General features: G+C 39.6%; 1 protein-coding gene across 1 annotated transcript in view; it reads right to left on the reverse strand.

The window, feature by feature from the left end:
- Nucleotides 1-18,036, reverse strand: part of RIOK2 (RIO kinase 2) — a 26,032-nt gene extending 7,996 nt beyond the window's left edge. The window contains exons 1-9 of the mRNA XM_019517208.1: nt 17,929-18,036; nt 15,681-15,819; nt 14,414-14,530; nt 12,845-13,020; nt 10,327-10,415; nt 8,515-8,706; nt 7,832-7,924; nt 5,841-6,371; nt 4,236-4,332 (exon numbers count right to left, since the gene is read on the reverse strand). Of these exons, the coding sequence (XP_019372753.1) occupies nt 4,236-4,332; nt 5,841-6,371; nt 7,832-7,924; nt 8,515-8,706; nt 10,327-10,415; nt 12,845-13,020; nt 14,414-14,530; nt 15,681-15,819; nt 17,929-17,994 (1,500 nt within the window). The 5' untranslated portion in view covers nt 17,995-18,036. The remainder of the gene's footprint in view (nt 1-4,235; nt 4,333-5,840; nt 6,372-7,831; nt 7,925-8,514; nt 8,707-10,326; nt 10,416-12,844; nt 13,021-14,413; nt 14,531-15,680; nt 15,820-17,928) is intronic.
- Nucleotides 18,037-18,254: the final 218 nt, after the last annotated feature.

Consider the following 18,254-nt stretch of genomic DNA (forward strand, 5'->3'; position numbering starts at 1 on the left):
AGAGGGCCCCCCCCCACCCCCACCATCCGCCCCACCATCTCAGTGTTCATGACCTATGCCTGGTATCTTGAGGTACGTAGAAAAAACATTTAAAGCTGTGCCTGTGGCCGAACTGCCAATTCTCCGAATCAGCATCAAATCTTCAGATTCGGCCCAATCGAACTGGGACAGTGATCTGAATCAACTAACTGAATCCCTCTCCCCAATTTGGGACAAATCTGAATCCAAATCAAATACAGCCTGTTTTGCACACCCCCATGTGCTTGTGGCATTTATGTAACCACATACCTGCAATTTTTGGAACTCCTGCACAGTTTGGATTCTGTTTCTACTTGTGGTGGAATTGGAGCACTGTACACACACACACCTGCTGAGAGTAAAACGGAGTGGGAGACAAGGACTCTTCCAGTGATTCTGAAATTTGGCCAGAAAATAGAAGACTTCTATTCTAGGACCCCATTACCTAGAGGGGGTTTTAAGCTTCAGTTCCTGCTTTCCACGAAAGTACTCTAACCACCAGATTTGGCCCCACTGCTCCAGGCAGTGCCAGCTTTTTGGCAGCATGCCACAAATAAGCTCTGCAGCATCCTCAAGTGACACTCTGATCTCTTTCCCTTACCCAATTTGCTGCTCACCTTTCTGCTACCTGCCTGATTTGATTTGGTGCTACCTACTCCTGCCCTGTCTACCTCTGTATTGCCTGTCCTCTCCCCAGTCTGCCGTGTGCCTCACAGATGCTGCATGTGCCACTTGTGGCACCTGTGCTACAGGCTGGCCACTCCTGGCCTAGAGTACCCTGGTCTTCCATTTCCCAGGAAAATGCTCTATCCACTAAGCTATTGAGGTAAAAGCTGACAAGGTCATCCTCCTCCTCCTCATTCAGCATCAAACATTTAATAGCTGTTTTTTTTTTTTTTTTAAAGTACTAGGACTTCTCCAACATTAAGGTAATTCCATTTTGTCCGAGTGCACATAAAGCCGGAGTACAGCCTATAGAGCATGCTGAGAAAGGAGTAAGTGGAGCTACTTAGTAACCATAGCACTTATACATGTGTTAGGGGGGGCAGGCAGTACTAATTAAAGCGCCCAGAGCATCACATGTATCAGCATCCCTGCACTGAGAAATGGCCTTGGGGGCACTTCAAGAAACCCTGCTGCCATTTTTCACTGCAGGGATGCTGATACACATGACACAGAAGTAACTGCCATACTCCAGCAGAATCTATAAACTGAGTATGCTCTCATGCGCTGTAATTAGTGCGTTGGAGCAACCTCAATGTATGTATATAAGCACCCATGTTTTATAAGCATCAAAAATAGCATTAAAGTGCTATACAAGTGCCGATTAGGATTCAACCCTTTGTGTGCGCTCAGACTTCTAAAAAACAGCTTCTCAAATGCTGGGTTTTACTACTATTTCTTTTCTGTCTGTTCCTGGGTAGCACTCAAAGAACCATATGCATTCATAACTGCTACTGACCTCAAGTGGTTCTTGATCTAAAATATTTTAAAAATGTTCTCTTTGGGTCCAGAAATGCCTTTCCCTTAATCCTGTGAAAGTAACTTAATTTCTAAATTTGTGCTTTAGTTCTGTCAGCTCATCCTTTTGGCCAGGGGAGACCCAAGATATCACAGGAATGTTGCCAACTCTTCAGTCTGTTAATCTGGCACAAAGTATAATATATGAAAATATACATTCTTTGCATGCTAAATTCTGGAAACTGTTTTAGCTGAATTTACATCAATAACTGAATCCTTTTTTATATAAAATAATCTTGAAAAATATGGATCCTGAAATCCCATACACTAAAAATCAAAATGGAAAAATGATCTATAGACAACATAACCACCAGGAGGCACTCTCGTATAAAACAAAGCTACTTGGTAGGAATAAAAGCATCAGTTAACTGGATAGTATAGTACTATTCTAATAAATGAAATCCTTGCTATAGGAAACTACTGAGAATGAAGGGAGTTTATCAAAACAATAACCATAGCCATGACTGATTATTAAACAAATATTTCTAGATGGTGTACTTTGTGGCAGCATGTCAAAAAAGTAATGATAATTTTGACATTTTGATCATGAAATCAACTATGAGAACTTTTGAGTAAAAGTAGATTTCTAAAATGGTTTGCAGAATTTACAGTTTATTTTCTAATCCTAAATGCAATGGAAATGTAGATTGAACAATCCTACCTGATTTATAGGGGAAAGCATCTAGTACAGTGGTTCTCAATCTGTTTTTTAGGCTCAAGGCACTTCCCCGTTAGACTCAAGTCACCCCTCAGAAAATGCCAGCATTTAGCCTTTACTTATTTTTTGATCATGGAAAAATACTCAGAAAGACCCAACGGCTCAGAATGTTTTTGACACCATAGATTCCTATTTGAAATCTCTGGGCTTATCATCTTGTAAATCACAGGTTGGTGTTTGCACACTTAACAGTGCTAATGTTTTGCAGCACCTTAAAAAGCTCACACTGCAACTTGATTAATAATCACTAATTTACCGTCATATAATATTTCAGCCCATAAAAAGTTTAATTGACTAGTGAGATGTGCCCGCAGAAATGAATGAACTATTTTATCATTTGGTATAGCAGAAGGCCTATTAACCAGAACAGATCATTCAGTCTTTCTTACTTTCAGTGAGCTTTCTAAAATGAAATCAGTTATCTGAAATACGACAGATGAAGGCAAACTATTCTTATTCTGGAGTGACATAATGAAGGATTAAATACAGCTAGTAAACTTATTTCATTTGGGTTTACCTTGCTGAAATCAAGCAGTGAAGTAATTTCATGTGAACATTTTAGGAATAGGGGAGGTGAGAGGGCCAAATAATACCTTGCTTCATTTTAAGTCTACTGCTCACCCTGTATGAAGAAATACTCTGCAAACTTAGCAAATAGTAAAAATAAACTAGCTGCTTGATTGATAGGTTAGCTGCATTTACAGTGCTCAGATGTTAAAAAGGTTTAATATGCTGGGGTAGGGCTCAAGCACCAGCTGAATGACAATGAGCACAACACAATGGAAAACACAGGGATTGTTATTTGTTTCTAATGCTTTAATATGGGCACTTAAAAATGCTATACCATTCTTCTCTATTCTACTTGAAGTACAGAATGATTATATATTCAAAGTGTATGTGTATATGCCATTCCTTTCCTATTTAAATCTTTGTAACTGCCATGAAAGGACATAGGAGCCAGACAGAAGTGCCATTTTATACATCTTTTACACGGGGACCTTGTAGAAGCAAGACCCCAGAGAACAAATATACCATCTGGGGCCTTTCTGGTCTTCATTGGCTGAGACTATCTTTTTGATTAGGAAACATAAAATAAAATCTACATACCATTGGCGATGTACAGGGAGTGCATGCACACCCCCTGGAAGTGCCAGCTGTGAAACTGGAAGTGCCAGCGGAAGTGCACTTTCAGTTTTGTTGCTGGCTCAGTGGTCGGCATTTCTGCACCCCATACCTACTGGCCCGGGTCAGTGTAGGCCTCCCTCTGCCTTTCCTAATTAAAAACTGAACATCAGTTAATTTGGTTATCAGTTCAACTTATGCAGCTTGGGGGGGGGAGAGAGGAGAGGGACGCCGGGAAAGCTGCCTATATTGAACTGATTCTACCTCAGGCTTTTTGACTGTCTGTACTTAGCCTTAATATGTACTCCCAGTAGCAGGTTGAGACAGTTGAAATTTGTGGTACATCACAAGGTGTCAAGATTTGGGACAATGGGATAAGGTAGCATCCAGGTTGGCTGGATGCTTCTACTGAAATGATGAACAGCGGCATAAGTTTTAACATTCATGTTGTTATCAAATTTCAGAATTGTCGCTACATGAGATAAATAGGACAGTTCATGTAAGAGCTAAGATTTCATACAGGTTCTGAAGACTGCACAACGTTATACTTGGCCCGCCCAAGTTTTACTTTTTTGGCATATATTTTGTATTTTAAGACTATCTTCAAGCAGGAGGTCAAGGGTATTTTTAAATAGAAAAAGTTAAAAGGAAAGCTTAGATTCTACCACCCAGTTCTGGGACATGTGGTAGAATCAACAGTAAACTCTAGGATCACAGAGCATACTGACACCTGACTCCAAGCATTCAGACTTATCCCCAAAAAGCTGAAAAACAAGTTTTGACAATGTAACATCAGAAGATTTAAAACTTTAACAAGCAATGGCTGTAAACTAAAAAATATGTATGCATTAGTTACCGGGGGAATTGTTGAACAGCTCCCAACACTGCCAGTTGAAGTGATACTTGTGGTTCTTCTTTTGTGTTCATTGATGTGAACCATACTCTCTTCATTTCTACAATATATAAATTAGATTTTTATTTCATCTAGTAAAAAACAGACAAATAATTCATTATCTTCATGACCCTTATTTTCTAATAGTTTTAAAGATTTAATCTGAAAATGTCCAGCACAATTTACTATTTCTAGTACATGGAAAATTTACTTTTTGAAATATCAAAGTGATAATTTGTGTCATAGATTAGAAATGCAATGCCTCATACAATAGACAAGAATATATTAAATGCATGAGATGTGATTCTAGAAAACTAAAAGTGATATTGTGGTGTTTCAAGTTTACGCTTGTTCAATTATCTCCCTATCAAATTATCTCAGTAAGAGGGATTTGACTGCCAACGTAAACTCAAACTGAGATTTGAAAATTAAGCTGCATTTGTTCAACGTTAGCCACCAATAGGAAAAAAAAGAATTGGTAACTGGAAGTTGTTTGGTGGATGAGGCAAAGCTGAACTCAGCAGGTTTGCTTCTAGATTCACTATATTAACTTTGCAATGTTCTCACTAGTAAAAAAAAATCATTAGTCAGCACAGCACAGCAAGCTGAGATGCAGCTAGCTGAGAAAAAAAAATGTTGCATTTCTATGACTAAAATACTAATTTCCAACATGTCTAAAGCAGTGGGAAAGGGAAGAACTCAAATCATACAAGGACAGAAGCTGAAACAAGCCATGAAAGCAGCATTTCCCAGCCTAGACGTAGAAACACATGATATCTATTTCCAATTCCCTTGCCGGTAGTGTGCATGATATAAAAATACTAGTTTAATATTGGCTATCTATGTCACTTTGGACATCAGGGTGCTGACCAGCCCATGCTAATCATTTAATTAAACACTGACAGATGAGCTAAGGGGGAAGGAAGTGATCTGTACTCATTCTGTTATAGATTCAATGTTTTTACTGAGCTATGGTTTCATGTACAGAGGATCTAGGATGCAGGTTAGCAGGGAACTCTAAACAGGCCAGGTAAGAAATTAAGGTACAAAATAACAGATATTAATATTAGTGCAACTGGATAACACATCCCATGGAATCTGTGCTCATCTTAACGGGAAGAATTTAATTTCAGGTAAAAGTATTCTAGGTGCAAACTATATGGCAAGAGTTATTATATAAGGAATATTCTAATGTGATGCACTTTTTTCACTAGTACAAATCAGTTTAGCTATTTCTTTTTTTGTGTCTCAATTGTGGAAGGTAAGCTGAGTTAATTCAGGCTTGCAAGACTATTTATTATAATAGTATTAAGGAGTAGGTCAACTCATCTGTCTCACTAAAAAGTATTATAAACATTAATATTACTCTATAGATTAACCAGCATCAGGTCAAAAGAAAGAAAGATGTTATTTTGTTTTAAGAACAAAGATTAATAAATTCTTTTGTTTTCTATTGCAACAAGTGTGGCTGCACAGCAGCATTTCTTGAATTACTCATAAAAGGTCAAATGAAGGGGAAGAGGGGAGAATAGACAGAATCTCTTTGACACAGTTAGTATGATTCTATACCTGAAAGGCCTGAATTCTCTGTTTAATGTTGACAAGTCAACCAGATCAGGGCATTCATCTTCATAATCCTTATTGTGAAGACCTTCCTGATCTTCCCAATCTTCACTTGTGGCTTCAGTTCTCTTCTTGCTCTCAGAAAGATCTACTATAGAATGCTCTTTGCAACTGGTTTTCTCTACTATACTGTGTCCTTCAACTTCTTTTACAGCATGGACCAACTCTGTAACATCTAAACTTTGTGTGTTTTTACTACTTTCACCAATATCATCATCATCATCACCACCACAAGATATTAGGTCTTTGGTGGATCTATTTTCAAGGTCATCATCTGATTCATCTGTGAAATCTCTTTCATCCTCTTCATCTGAACTAGACAGCTTTACTTTCTGCCCAACGTTATCAACAAGTGGTGGGAACTCTGCTTTATGTTCATCATTGTCAGGGCCAATTGGGTAAAGCAGTTCATCATCCTCCTGCATTTCTTTTGTATAGCCACTTGCTGCAATCTCAACATCGAGAGAACACTCTCTCCTGGAAAAAGAGAACAAGATAGAGGCACAAATGAGAATGCTCTCAACGTAGTAAATCAGTACATAGTACTCATTTTATTTATTTTTGAAATTACCAAAGTGTACAATCCTTTAGTCAGTACCGAAGGATTAATAGTAGGATATTAATAGTCTTGTCATGCTTAGGGTTGCATTTGTCCTGCCATAAACGTTTTTGTGGCAGCAGCACAGGTGGTATGATTTTTGTGCTGCTGTTTTAAGGCCAATGTCTGTTTGCTTTAAGCCAGGAGAGTATGTGCAGCCCAGAGTAGCCCATGCTCTCCAGGCATCCTGGGCAGGCACACCTAGGGCTTCAACGGTTCTGATCCTGTGCACCCCAGTAATTCCCATTCTAGGGACATGCAGGATCAGGCCCCTGAAAACCCAGGAATGCCTGCCCAAGTTCTCCCATTCCAGATTCCTCAGGTGAGCATTAATATTCCACTGTGGTCCTTGGACCGCATTAGAGCAAATTTGACACTCCAGGTATGTCTCCACAAACAGAGTAACCCTGGGTTTCTCTGCCAGCAAAGAACTGCCTGGGGATTTCCAGGGCATTCTTGTACTAGTGAGGAAACCTGGAGTTTCTCCATTTGCAGAGGGGTGCCCTGAATGTTGTCCCACAGGACTGGTTCCAGCTGTTTCCATGAGTGGCAGGGCCCTGATCTGGGAAAATGGGCAATATCTGTTTTGTCCAATGAAGTGGATGGGCTGTACTAGGATACATCCTGGTACAGATGATCCACTTCATTTGGCAACATCTGTTTATGGCCTTACACATGTGGAAATGGTACCATGTAGTTCTGTACTTAATGTGAATACAAGTGGCCTGATATAAATACAATCTCATTTATGTGCACGTCCACATGCTAAACTCATTGCCCAATCACTTCCAACCATCCGGTTGCACAATATTTTCATCAGCTGACTTTAGCAGAAGTCAATTTTAATACGATTTAAAGTTAGGTTTGTTATTATATTGTATACATAAAGCATGTACCCCAAAACTCTCATTCTGAACATATCCCAATTATATATAAGCACATTCACATTATAGTATGCTTCCCCCCTCTGAAGTCACTGAAAATGGCATAGTAATGTTTATTATTTGAACAATTTCCAAATCACATGTGCTCAAAATGGTTTTGTTATTCATTTGAAAAAAGGGACAGAGATATATCTTAAAAAAAAATTTCTATTTTGAAAGCTCTGGAATTCATTTAACAACTTTGCCTTATACATCATCAAAAGATTAAAGTCCAGCTCACTCTTCTCACAACAACTTTCCAGCAAAAACATGTCAAAATTATTCATGGAAGTCATTAACAGTGAACTGCTGAAAACCAGATCAGAACATTTTAGTCAGCTTTCTCAGTACACAGAACTGGTACAAATGGCATTCAGTCACAGAAACAAGAAATGTTTCTTGATTAAAGTTCTTACCTAATATCCTGGAAAGTTGGAAAAAGTTCACTTTCGTAGCTGAAACGCTTCTTAAAAAACTCTTGAATACATTTAACATCTCTGTTAAAATACCTGGTGGAAAACAGAATATTGCCTAGAATTGAAAGATTACAAGTCTGCAACCAATTTGGTAATTCTGTAAAACACCAACCTTCACATCACAATTTCCATTATTAGAAACTCTAACAGTATCCATGTATTAGGCCTTCCACACCCCTCACCTCATACAGTTTTCCAAATTTTAGAATAATGAGATTCTTCCAGCTGTATCAAACCTATTATTATTAAACACAGTTGTTCTCATAAGGACATCATTAGTAAGGAAATCACTGTTTATAATCAAGTTTTTGTCTGTTTTATTTGAAAAAGACAAAGTGGTGAGTACATAACTAAAAAAAGAGAACTTGAGAGAGAGAAGTTAACTGTACAGCATTCATTTATGCTTGTTTTTCCTTGAAAGTAACCTGAGAATCTCTGCAAGAACTGACTATCTACATATTCACTGTAAACCAACATTTCTGTCACATGATAATCATCCCACGTACATTCTGTGGCACCTGATTACACTTCTAGAAGAAAGTTAGGGAGGATACATGAATGTGAAAAGTCAGTGCTTACAAATTTAAATCAATCTTACATAGTCAAATAGACTTGATACTTACCATTCAGCATTTGGATGAGATATTGACACCATCTGAGGGAAATCTATCATGGTGACCTGGTCCTCATCATCCAACATAAGATTAAACTCATTGAAATCACCATGAATCAAGCCATGGTTGGCAAGTTTTACAATTAGTTCCATTAGCTCACTGTACGTAGAAGCAGGATCTTCTATTTGACGTACTTGGCACCTAAACGTTAAAAAATATTCAACTATTAAGGGAATGAATGAACGCTACACTGCAAAACTAGACAGACTTCCAAGCTGAAAACAAGTGTAAGGATACCAGCCGACCACATGTTCAACACACACTGTACTATCTGAAGACTGGACTGTCTAATGAGATTTTTACCCAAGTCTAAAAATCTTTGTTTTAAAGTCAGACTTTCAGGGAAGTCTGATTTAGCAACATAATTGGGCCTTCTTATGGTGCTTAGAAATATACAGACTTAAGAACTCCGTAATTTTTATACATTTTTCTCCTTAATTGGGAGAATACCTACATTTTGGCCAAAGAAAACATCTAGACAAGACATATTTGTACTCTTTTAGAGTTTTGTTTGCTTTGTCATATTTGTGGCACAGATTACAACTTGTCTGATTTTAACTCAGGCTGCAGAACTCATTCTTGTTTAAACCAGAATTGATTTGAACTTATGTCAGACAATTAAATTAGCAAAATGAAGGATTAAAACCAGAAATGTTCTGATTTCTAAGTTCACTTGAATTCCTCCAGGATACTCTGATGCCAACCTGTTGGTTACGCTACAACCCCCCCTCCCCCCAAAGCAAAAAAAAAAAAAACTTACTTCAGTTGCCTACCTTGTAACACAGAATATAAACTGGTTTGTTCTAAAATGATAGTTCATTTACTTTTGGGTGCAGGGTAAGAAGTTGTATCAGTTCTATCTCCATTACCAAACTGGCCTTATGTATTCAACTGTGCAAACAAACCAAACCAGTCCTTCACAAGCTAACTTTAATGATATTTTAAAGGTTCTAAAATATTTGTGGATAATAGGTAACCACTGCTTACAATTTAAATAACCTCTCCTAAGATTATTTGCTTTTAGCACTGCTGTTAGAATACAAAAGTATGGATACGTAAAAGAAAAGATGATTGCTTTACAAATTCAGAAAGAAAAGTAATAAAGTTGAGTTAGTTTTAAGAACTGATGCTGAAGACAGACCACACAAGACATGCTTGGGAAAAAAATTCTTTGCCAGGAGCAGAAGTGAAAGTAAGTTGTCCCATTACTGTTTTTGTAAGCTGCGTTTTAGTAAAAAATATTCCAGACTGCTTTAGTGTTTTTGATTGGACTAAGGAAAAATCCATTTCTTTGGATGAGATGGGAAGAGAGAACAGCATAAATCAATTCCGCTTCATATAAACTAGATTTTCAATGCTGTTCTGTAACCACAGTGAGATTGGGCTGCAAGCGCCCGATACCTTTATGGCATATCTATATAGTGCAAGGCAATGCTGTGCTGTGGCATGTTGTGCTCTCTTTCAGCATGCACAAGTTCCCAAACCCGAAATGGGACAGTTACATTATCATGTTGTTCTGGGTAGACCAACACAACCTTTTTTCTCAACAGACCATACTGATCCATGAGTAGTGCTGTGAAGTCACAATTTGCCTCATATGGACTAAAAAAAAAACAAGATCAGAGATTCCTGACAAAATATCTTTTTTACCTACACTACTAAATCAGTATCTCTAAACAAGTGCTTCCAGGAGGATTTCCATAAATATTATTTGCAACTGAGTTTTAAATGGAAATTAACAGTTCAAGTGCAAGTACTTACAGAGGATAACCATTAACAAGTTCCATAACTACTGCATGTCTATTGTAGTCTATTGGCTCTGGAACAGGAAATTTTCTATCATGTAAAGCCTAGGAAAACAAAACATACTGGAAGGTTAAACTAATGAACAACAAGGCAATCCATTAATTCTCAGGAAAGTTCTCTATATTAAGTTGCAAATATTTAGCGGCACAGTTTAGGCCTTCTGGTGAAAGTACAGCATCTACCATGCTTTAAGCAGAACCCTGATCCAGAAAGAATCATTAATAGCTTGACTTTATCATGTAAAAAGAAGATATATTACAAACAACAGAATTTTCATGATACAGACAAGGCAGAGATACTGTTTCAGGATGAATGAAATATACAAACAATTAAGATCCATCCTGCGTACTGTTTAAATATATATATAAATTCAATATGAGAAAAAATTACTCTTATTCACTTGTCTTAAGTCCTACTTAAGTGACTATGTGTTTTTTTTTTTTTATTGGAGAAGAACATCATCCTAATCAAATAAACTTGTTAGAATACAAAGGTATCTGATAACATAATTTGATTGTAGCTAGAATTCAATTCTAACAAACTTTGCTCACCTAATAGCTCCCGCCACTTAGGCAGAGGACCAAAAATCAAACAGTGCTATAATAAAACAGGAAATGACATTTATACAGCAAAGAGAAGGACTCTATAGAGAGACAGAACGACACTGTAGAACTGTATTAGGCTTATTGTTCTCACAGGGTTAAATCTTAGAGGTTGCCATTCCCTAATTGCTAGATATTGAGATGAACACAAACCTTGCCATTTTCAGCCCAGTAAGCCATACCTACTAATGGTGCTACAGAATTTTTTGGAAGGCAACCACTAAAATAATCTTATCCAAGGATGTTGATTCCATAATTTTCTAGGTAGCCTGTTCCAATGCTTGACTCTTATTGTCAGACACTCATAGTCAGGAAGTTCCTCCTAATCTTTGACCTACATTTCCCCTATGGCAGCTTGAATTTATAATTACTCTCTACATATTTGAATGTTGGGGCTCTGAGGGGCTGGCACCTGGCCCTGCATGCTGGCTTTGGGCACCATGGGTCTGGAAATCTGGTGGCAAGAAAACACTGCCACACTCCCTGGAGTCAAATGTCCAGACCCGTGGGAAGCCCCATGGGCTGGATGACCCACAGGCCAGGGATTAAGCATCCTTGCTCTAGGCTGTTCGTGTCCTTCAGTATTTTGCTGCCAATGGCTCGCATCTGGTAGCTTCCCCTAGTTGTGAAAATTGAAGTAAAAAAAGGCATTAAACACTTGAGCCTTTTCCAAATCATCTGTAATGACACTGCCTTCTACATTCTGTAAGGGACCTATGGTTTCTCTTGTTTTCCTATTACTTTTAACATACTTGCAGAATCCCTTATTTCCTTTTACGTCCCTTGCTGGCTGCATTTCAAAATGTGCCTTAGCTTTCCTAATTTTTTCCCCTGTATGCCTGTGCAATACTCTTACAAACCTCTCTTTCCTACTACAATAACAGAATTTCTAATTCTTGTAGCATTCCTTTTTGAGTTTCAGTTCATTAAAGAGACTGCAGTCTACCCAGGCTGATCTCCTTTATGTACAGCCAGCTCTTCTGGATTCTTTTCCCCTCAGACTTGCCTCCCAGGGGATCCTGTCCACCAGTTCCCTGCGCTTGTTAAGAACTGCTTTTCTGAAATCCACCCACAAAAATTCTTGCCTCATGAGATTCATTTCATATTCTTTCACGAAACACTTTGCTTTACAATAGACTATAATACCATGGCTCCACTTTGCTGGAAGTCCACATTAGGAATCCCATCTACAATACAAACACTAACTTCAAAACTAGGGTTAGCAAGGGTTATAAACACTGTCTTGGTGCTGCAGATATGAATAAAAGAGGACCTGAAAAACACAGCTGGAATACTGCGTCCAGTTTTGGACGCCACACTTTAAGAGGGATGTGGATAACGTGGAGAGGGTCCAGAGAAGGGCCACTCATATGGTTAAGGGCTTGCAGGCCAAGCCCTACAAGGAGAGACTACGGCACCTGGACCTCTTCAGCCTCCTCACGAGAAGGTTGAGAGGCAATCTTGTGGCTGCCTATAAATTCATCATGGGGGCGCAAAAGGGAATTGGTGAGGCTCTACTCACCAAGGCTTCCCTGGGGGTTACAAGAAATAATGGCCATAACCTAGCAGAGAGCAGATTTAGCTGGACATTAGGAAGAACTTCTTCACAGTTAGAGTGGCCAAAATCTGCAATGGGCTCCCAAGGGAGGTGGTGCTCTCCCCTACTCTGGGGGATCTTCAAGACAAGGTTAGATAGGCATCTGGCTGGGGTCATCTGAACCCAGCACTCTTTTCTGCCCATGCAGGGGGTCGGACTCAATGATCTACTGAGGTCCCTTCCGACCCTAACATCTATGAATCCTTTTTTCTAGTCTGCTACTTTGTTGTTGGTAACTTCTGGGTATGAACAGTTGCCTTTATGACCAAAATACCTTCATGTAGGCAAATTCCTTCATGGCAGCCAGGCGGGACAAATACAGCCAGGACATTTTGTGTCGATGCTTATGGTAATCACGTTTATTTTTCAGGTTACGAAAGGAGGTCCTCCCGAGTCTATGCAGTTTTAATGCAAACTGCTTCCCCTCTTCATTTGCAACTATGTAAATATCTATAAAAATGAAAAAAAATTAAATAAGTATCAAAAACGTTAAATGTTTGTGTAAAATGGCTAGTTTTCTATGCCACATTTTGTTCATTCATTATGTTCACCAGAACAAGCTTTTGGAATATCAGTTCAATACCAGGGCACAAACAGCAGCTACATCTATTGAAATCTAAATGTGAAAAACCAATGTCCTAATAATGCTAGAAACATTTTTAATACTTAAATAGAGTCAATTTTGATATGACCAATGGCATGTCAGAATGAAAGAAAAAGAACACGTCATGTTCTTCTACTTGTTCCCAAGCTTTTGAAATGATCCTTCATGAGGTAAGACAAATTTTAGTGTAGGCATCATACAGTGGCTCTGAATATGGAGTAAATTATAGAAGCCAAGGAACCCCTGAACCCTGTCATTAGTAAGAAAGTCTGACATTTTATCACGGTTAGTTCCAGCACCTGCAACTTGTTCACACTTTACATATAGACGCAAAAGTGCTCCTTTTGTTGCACAAACTTGTTTAGCACTGTGGATTTAAAAAAAAAAATCTCAATAGTGTTTGTATTTTCTTCGATTCTTTGCATACTGGTGCAACAGGAATCCAGACATTTTAAATAGTTCTTTAGAAATGTAGTTGGCTTTCTCAAATCAGTTCCACAATACCCTTCCTCCTTCTAATGCTGTTTAAAACCCATCCAGATTACCTATTTCACACAAGGCTAAGAGCTATCAAGTTATTACTTGGCCAGTTCTTATTCTGCCTTGGGATCCAATCTCACTTCCAGGCAGGCTGCAGAAGCTGATGATGCACCATTTTACCAAAACAGACTGGAAAACAGTTCAGTGTATGTAACCTTACAAGGAAAAGAGAACTAAAACCATGCTTCTGCAGCATTTATCCTTAATGCAGATGGAGCACTAGAAACCAGAATTCTAAACTATGTGTAGTTGTTCTTTATCTTCAAAGACGACAAACTACATCCTACAGAAACAGCATTGTATCAAAACAAAGAGTGAAATTTCAGCCCTATGAAGTCAATGGCAGAACTCACATTAACTTAATGGCTCCACAATCTCACTTAAGTGCCTTTGAGAGCTTTCTGCAAGCTGTCCGCTGGTCTTTAAAGAAATTATGCTCTTCAATAAATGTGCAATAAACGTTACCCATCTATAAACTAGCATTTCAAATGACTACTTAAGTATTAAATAAAATAATGAAGTTAAGGGGAAATTTTCTAGTCATTCTTGAGAAGAAAGCAAACTGATAGCATTGTGCAGTATTTCAAACAGAGTGACAATGTATTTCTGGTAAATTAATGAATCTATCCTGAAAAAGATTTATCGGATTACTCATGAGACATGAGTAATATAACAGTTCTGTGCATTTAAAATATTTACCTGATTCTTTACCAACACCCATCTGGTTTCCAATAGAAGTAATCACTTGTCGAGAAGACAGAGTTTTCAAAGCAAGGTAATCGTACCCTGTGTTAGTCAGTCGGTAACCCTGGACAGCTGAATAAGAGAGAATCAAATGGTTGAAATACTATTAATTGTTATTTACATACCACCTCTAATACAGGTCTTTCATTTGAAATCATGTCATGCTGTAAGTAGTCTCAAATGTTTCTTTTTACCTAACTAAAATTTACAAAAAACCTCATTCTGAGATGGCTCCAGAATGAAGGCAGTGAAGCAATATGGTAATAATACAATATTACTGTACCAAGGAAGATTGAAAAAAAGAAAAAATTGGTGGAGAGTGAAGGCAGAAGAGGAGGGAGACTGTGAGGAATACAAGACTACTGGATTCTTCTAATACAGAGAAAGACAAATGGTTTGGCAGTATGATCTGAAGTTTTACTCCCCATCCCTCCAAAACAAGAAAGGTAACCTTTTTCTGTCCCCCTAACAAACATCGTATCTGCTTCCACACTGTTCTTTTCTTGCAAGAGGCACAGATTTGCAGTAAAAAGGATAGGATACATGATATAAACGAAAGGATATTCTCTTTCGATAAAACTATAGTCGTTCTTTAGAACATGAAACACTGAATTGTTTTATATAAACTGCCCATGTAAGTTGATATGAAAAATAATGTTTCTGTACTAAATCGTTTACATTACTGATAATACGACAAAGTAACGCAATGGGCACCAACCTTTTTGGCAGGAGTGCCACATATTAGCCCTGCACCCTCCAATAGCCTTTTCTTATCTGAACTGCTTTCTGTTTCTTGCTCTGTTCTCCCCAGCTCATCTCCTGCTCTGCCTTCAGCCTCCTGCCCTATCTGCTACTGTGCTGCATGTCCTCTTCCTGACTTGCCACGTGCCCCACACAGAGGCTGCCCGTGCCACTTGTGCCACAGTTTGGCCACTCTGATGTAATCCTTTTTGGATTACATATATGTAAGCTATGCATTGTAATATCACAGTACATGGAATGGATAAGAGAAGATATAAATGTATTCAGCTACTTAGTCACTGAACTACCAAAGGCTGGTTCCTCTGGGAAGCAGACCTCATTGAAAAGTGCAAGAGTACCTGTGCAACACCCATAACTTTGCTAAATTTTTAACTCAGCAGAATATTGCTGCAATTATATCACTGAACTAAGTCAACACTTTAAAATAGAACATAAATGCTAACGTGGGACTCATACTCACTTTTAGTTCGTTCATAAGCTAAGAGTTTGTGCTTTGCTAATTCCCTCAAAACTTTGTTACATCCGCCATATTTAAGGCTAGCTATGGAAGCAATCAAATTAGCAGGAACAATTTCATGGTTCTTCATGCCCATTTCCACCTGGAATAGAAATAAAAAAAAGTTAGATGTACAACAGTTTTTTGACTAGCCAATGAAATAAAGTCATTCTCTATGTCAAGCCTAAGCTTATTTTTGCAGATAAATTGATACGAACCCCACATGGTAAATAGCATACATTTTCTTGTATTAACTCTGCATTTAAATTCAGTAGCAGTAATGAGACAGTTGTTTGATAAGAAAATGATAGATAATGCACATGGAAAACCTCTTCTTTGGGGGAACATAAATATACACCCTCTGGTGTGCTTCATACTTGGGAAATTCAGCAGGCAACTTCCATACTATTTAGGGAAAAAACCATTACTTAAAAGCCAACAGGAGTGATGGATGACAGGAGGAATGTTTCTCCCTCAGTCCCTACAGCAGGGAATCTGAAACAAGGGGGTGGTAAACCAGGGTTGCTAAGAGAAATTCAACTGGAGTTGCAAGGCCCCACAAAATGGGACCCAGCTTGGAAACCCTGGGTGACTGCAACCCAACTTTTCTGTTGCTTACTTTAAAGCAGTGGTTCTCAACCTTTTTAGACTCAGGGCACCCATCAGAAAATGCCAGCTGTTAGTTTTCACTTTTTATTTATTTATTTATTTATTTGAGTGCGGAAAAATAATACAGCAATTCTTGTTGCAAAAGACTCAGAAAGCTACCACTGGTCAGAATGCCTCTAACACTGGATTCCTAACTAAAATCTCCAGTTTTACCCCATGAATCATGTTGGCACATGGCGTGGCACTCCAAGGTGCTGCAAGGAAAATTAAATCTGGTCATGTCAAATTGACCAAGCTCCCAGAAGTCTTTTTGAGATGATTCAGTTAAAGACTGGCAATGATGGTCTTAAAGTTAACCCCACTAAAATGCCAGGGAATATCCACAACAATAAAACAATAAATTGAGATGATAACGTAGTGTCCATTGGGATTAATTAGTGTGGGAACAGGACAACAACAGAAGAATACTCCAAGTGTGTAAGGATGTTCTATTGTAAACCTATGATCTATACATCAAACATTGCATGACAAGCTTGGCTAGTATTAGAAAGGGTGACATCACAAAAGGGTTAAATAGCATAAGCAAGCGAGATCGCTGTTTGCCATTTTTACCATCTGCATGGATCTCTAAGGGAAGATCAAGCCTTCAGACTTGGAGCAGCACAACCCAGGAAGCTCACCCAGCGCGGCTAACTGCGGGGAGTGACTCCTGAGCAACAGCTCTTGACAGACTGTGATGCAGTGAGATTCATGTTAACGTGCACAGTTTTTGTGACTGCCTGCTTACACTCTGGCAAACCCAGTAAAGCTGACTACTTATTTACTGGCAAACCTAGTTGATCAGTTGCTTTTACTTGTAGTCAATAAAGCTTCTGACTGTTTATTGGACTAGTACTGTGGGTTAATCACAGAGTTCTCCCTGCCCTCAGAGAAGTAGGGCTTGAGTTTCAGCCCAACACATGGCACTCTTGAAAAGATCTCAAGGGACTCTGGTTGAGAATCACAACTTTAGACATTGTGTTATAACGATGCCTTCTTCTCTAAGTTTCACTTTGTTGCTCCTGGAAGCTTCAGATTTACTAAAGAGATTCTTTTGTGTCAGTACCACAGCGATGGGAGCAGTACAGGAACGGGGACAGGTTTTTGCAAAGGATTTGCTCCCACTGCTACTGCCATTTGAATTCAAGGTGTGGTACCAGCAGTGCCTGTATTAGAGCAGGTGCTTTTGGCCATCAGCTTCTTTAGCTCATGCCAGTCAGGCCTGCCCTGTGACAGCTCATGAAATGCTGTCAGATGACTGGTGGCTGCCAGGCTGAAGCATCTCCCTCAAAGTGTTTGCTTTTCAACGGATGAGTTGAAATGAAATCTCACAGGAAGCCTTCCACACAGGACGGGGCACCCAGGCCAGCTCTAGCCACCTGTATCCAGAGGGGAGAATGAGTCTGCCGCAGTTGCAGGAGACAGATCTGAATATCTGGACACCGCGGCCTTCCTTCTCCCGGCGCGCCCCGGTCTCCCATCCAGCAAGGTGCCCCTCCCAACCCCTTAGTCTCGCGGGCCGTGCTGCCGGGCGCACCACGAAGGCAGCCAGGCCGCTCCTTACCGCAGTCAGCACCCGGAAGTGGTCCCGCGCGAGGTACCGCAGCATTACCACGTTGAGCTTGCCCATGGCCCCGGCGCTGACACACGAGACCTGCACCCCGCGACCGGCCGCTTTAAGCCTGCGCAGATACTACGAAGCCGGAGACTTGCGCATGCGCAGGAGGCGGTGGCGAGGGCACTTCCGCCCGGGGGGGCTGGTCCTGGCAGCGGCATAAACAAACTTGCCGGGGAACGGTGCTGCGTCCCGCTCGTTCCTCCCGCGGAGACACCGCAAGAGCCACCAGATCCGTAGGCAGCCGCGCGGTGCGAGACGAGCCGACTCCCCTC

Source organism: Gavialis gangeticus, unplaced genomic scaffold (assembly GCF_001723915.1).
Source record: "Gavialis gangeticus isolate Ggan-Ray unplaced genomic scaffold, GavGan_comp1, whole genome shotgun sequence".
Lineage (NCBI taxonomy): Eukaryota > Metazoa > Chordata > Crocodylia > Gavialidae > Gavialis > Gavialis gangeticus.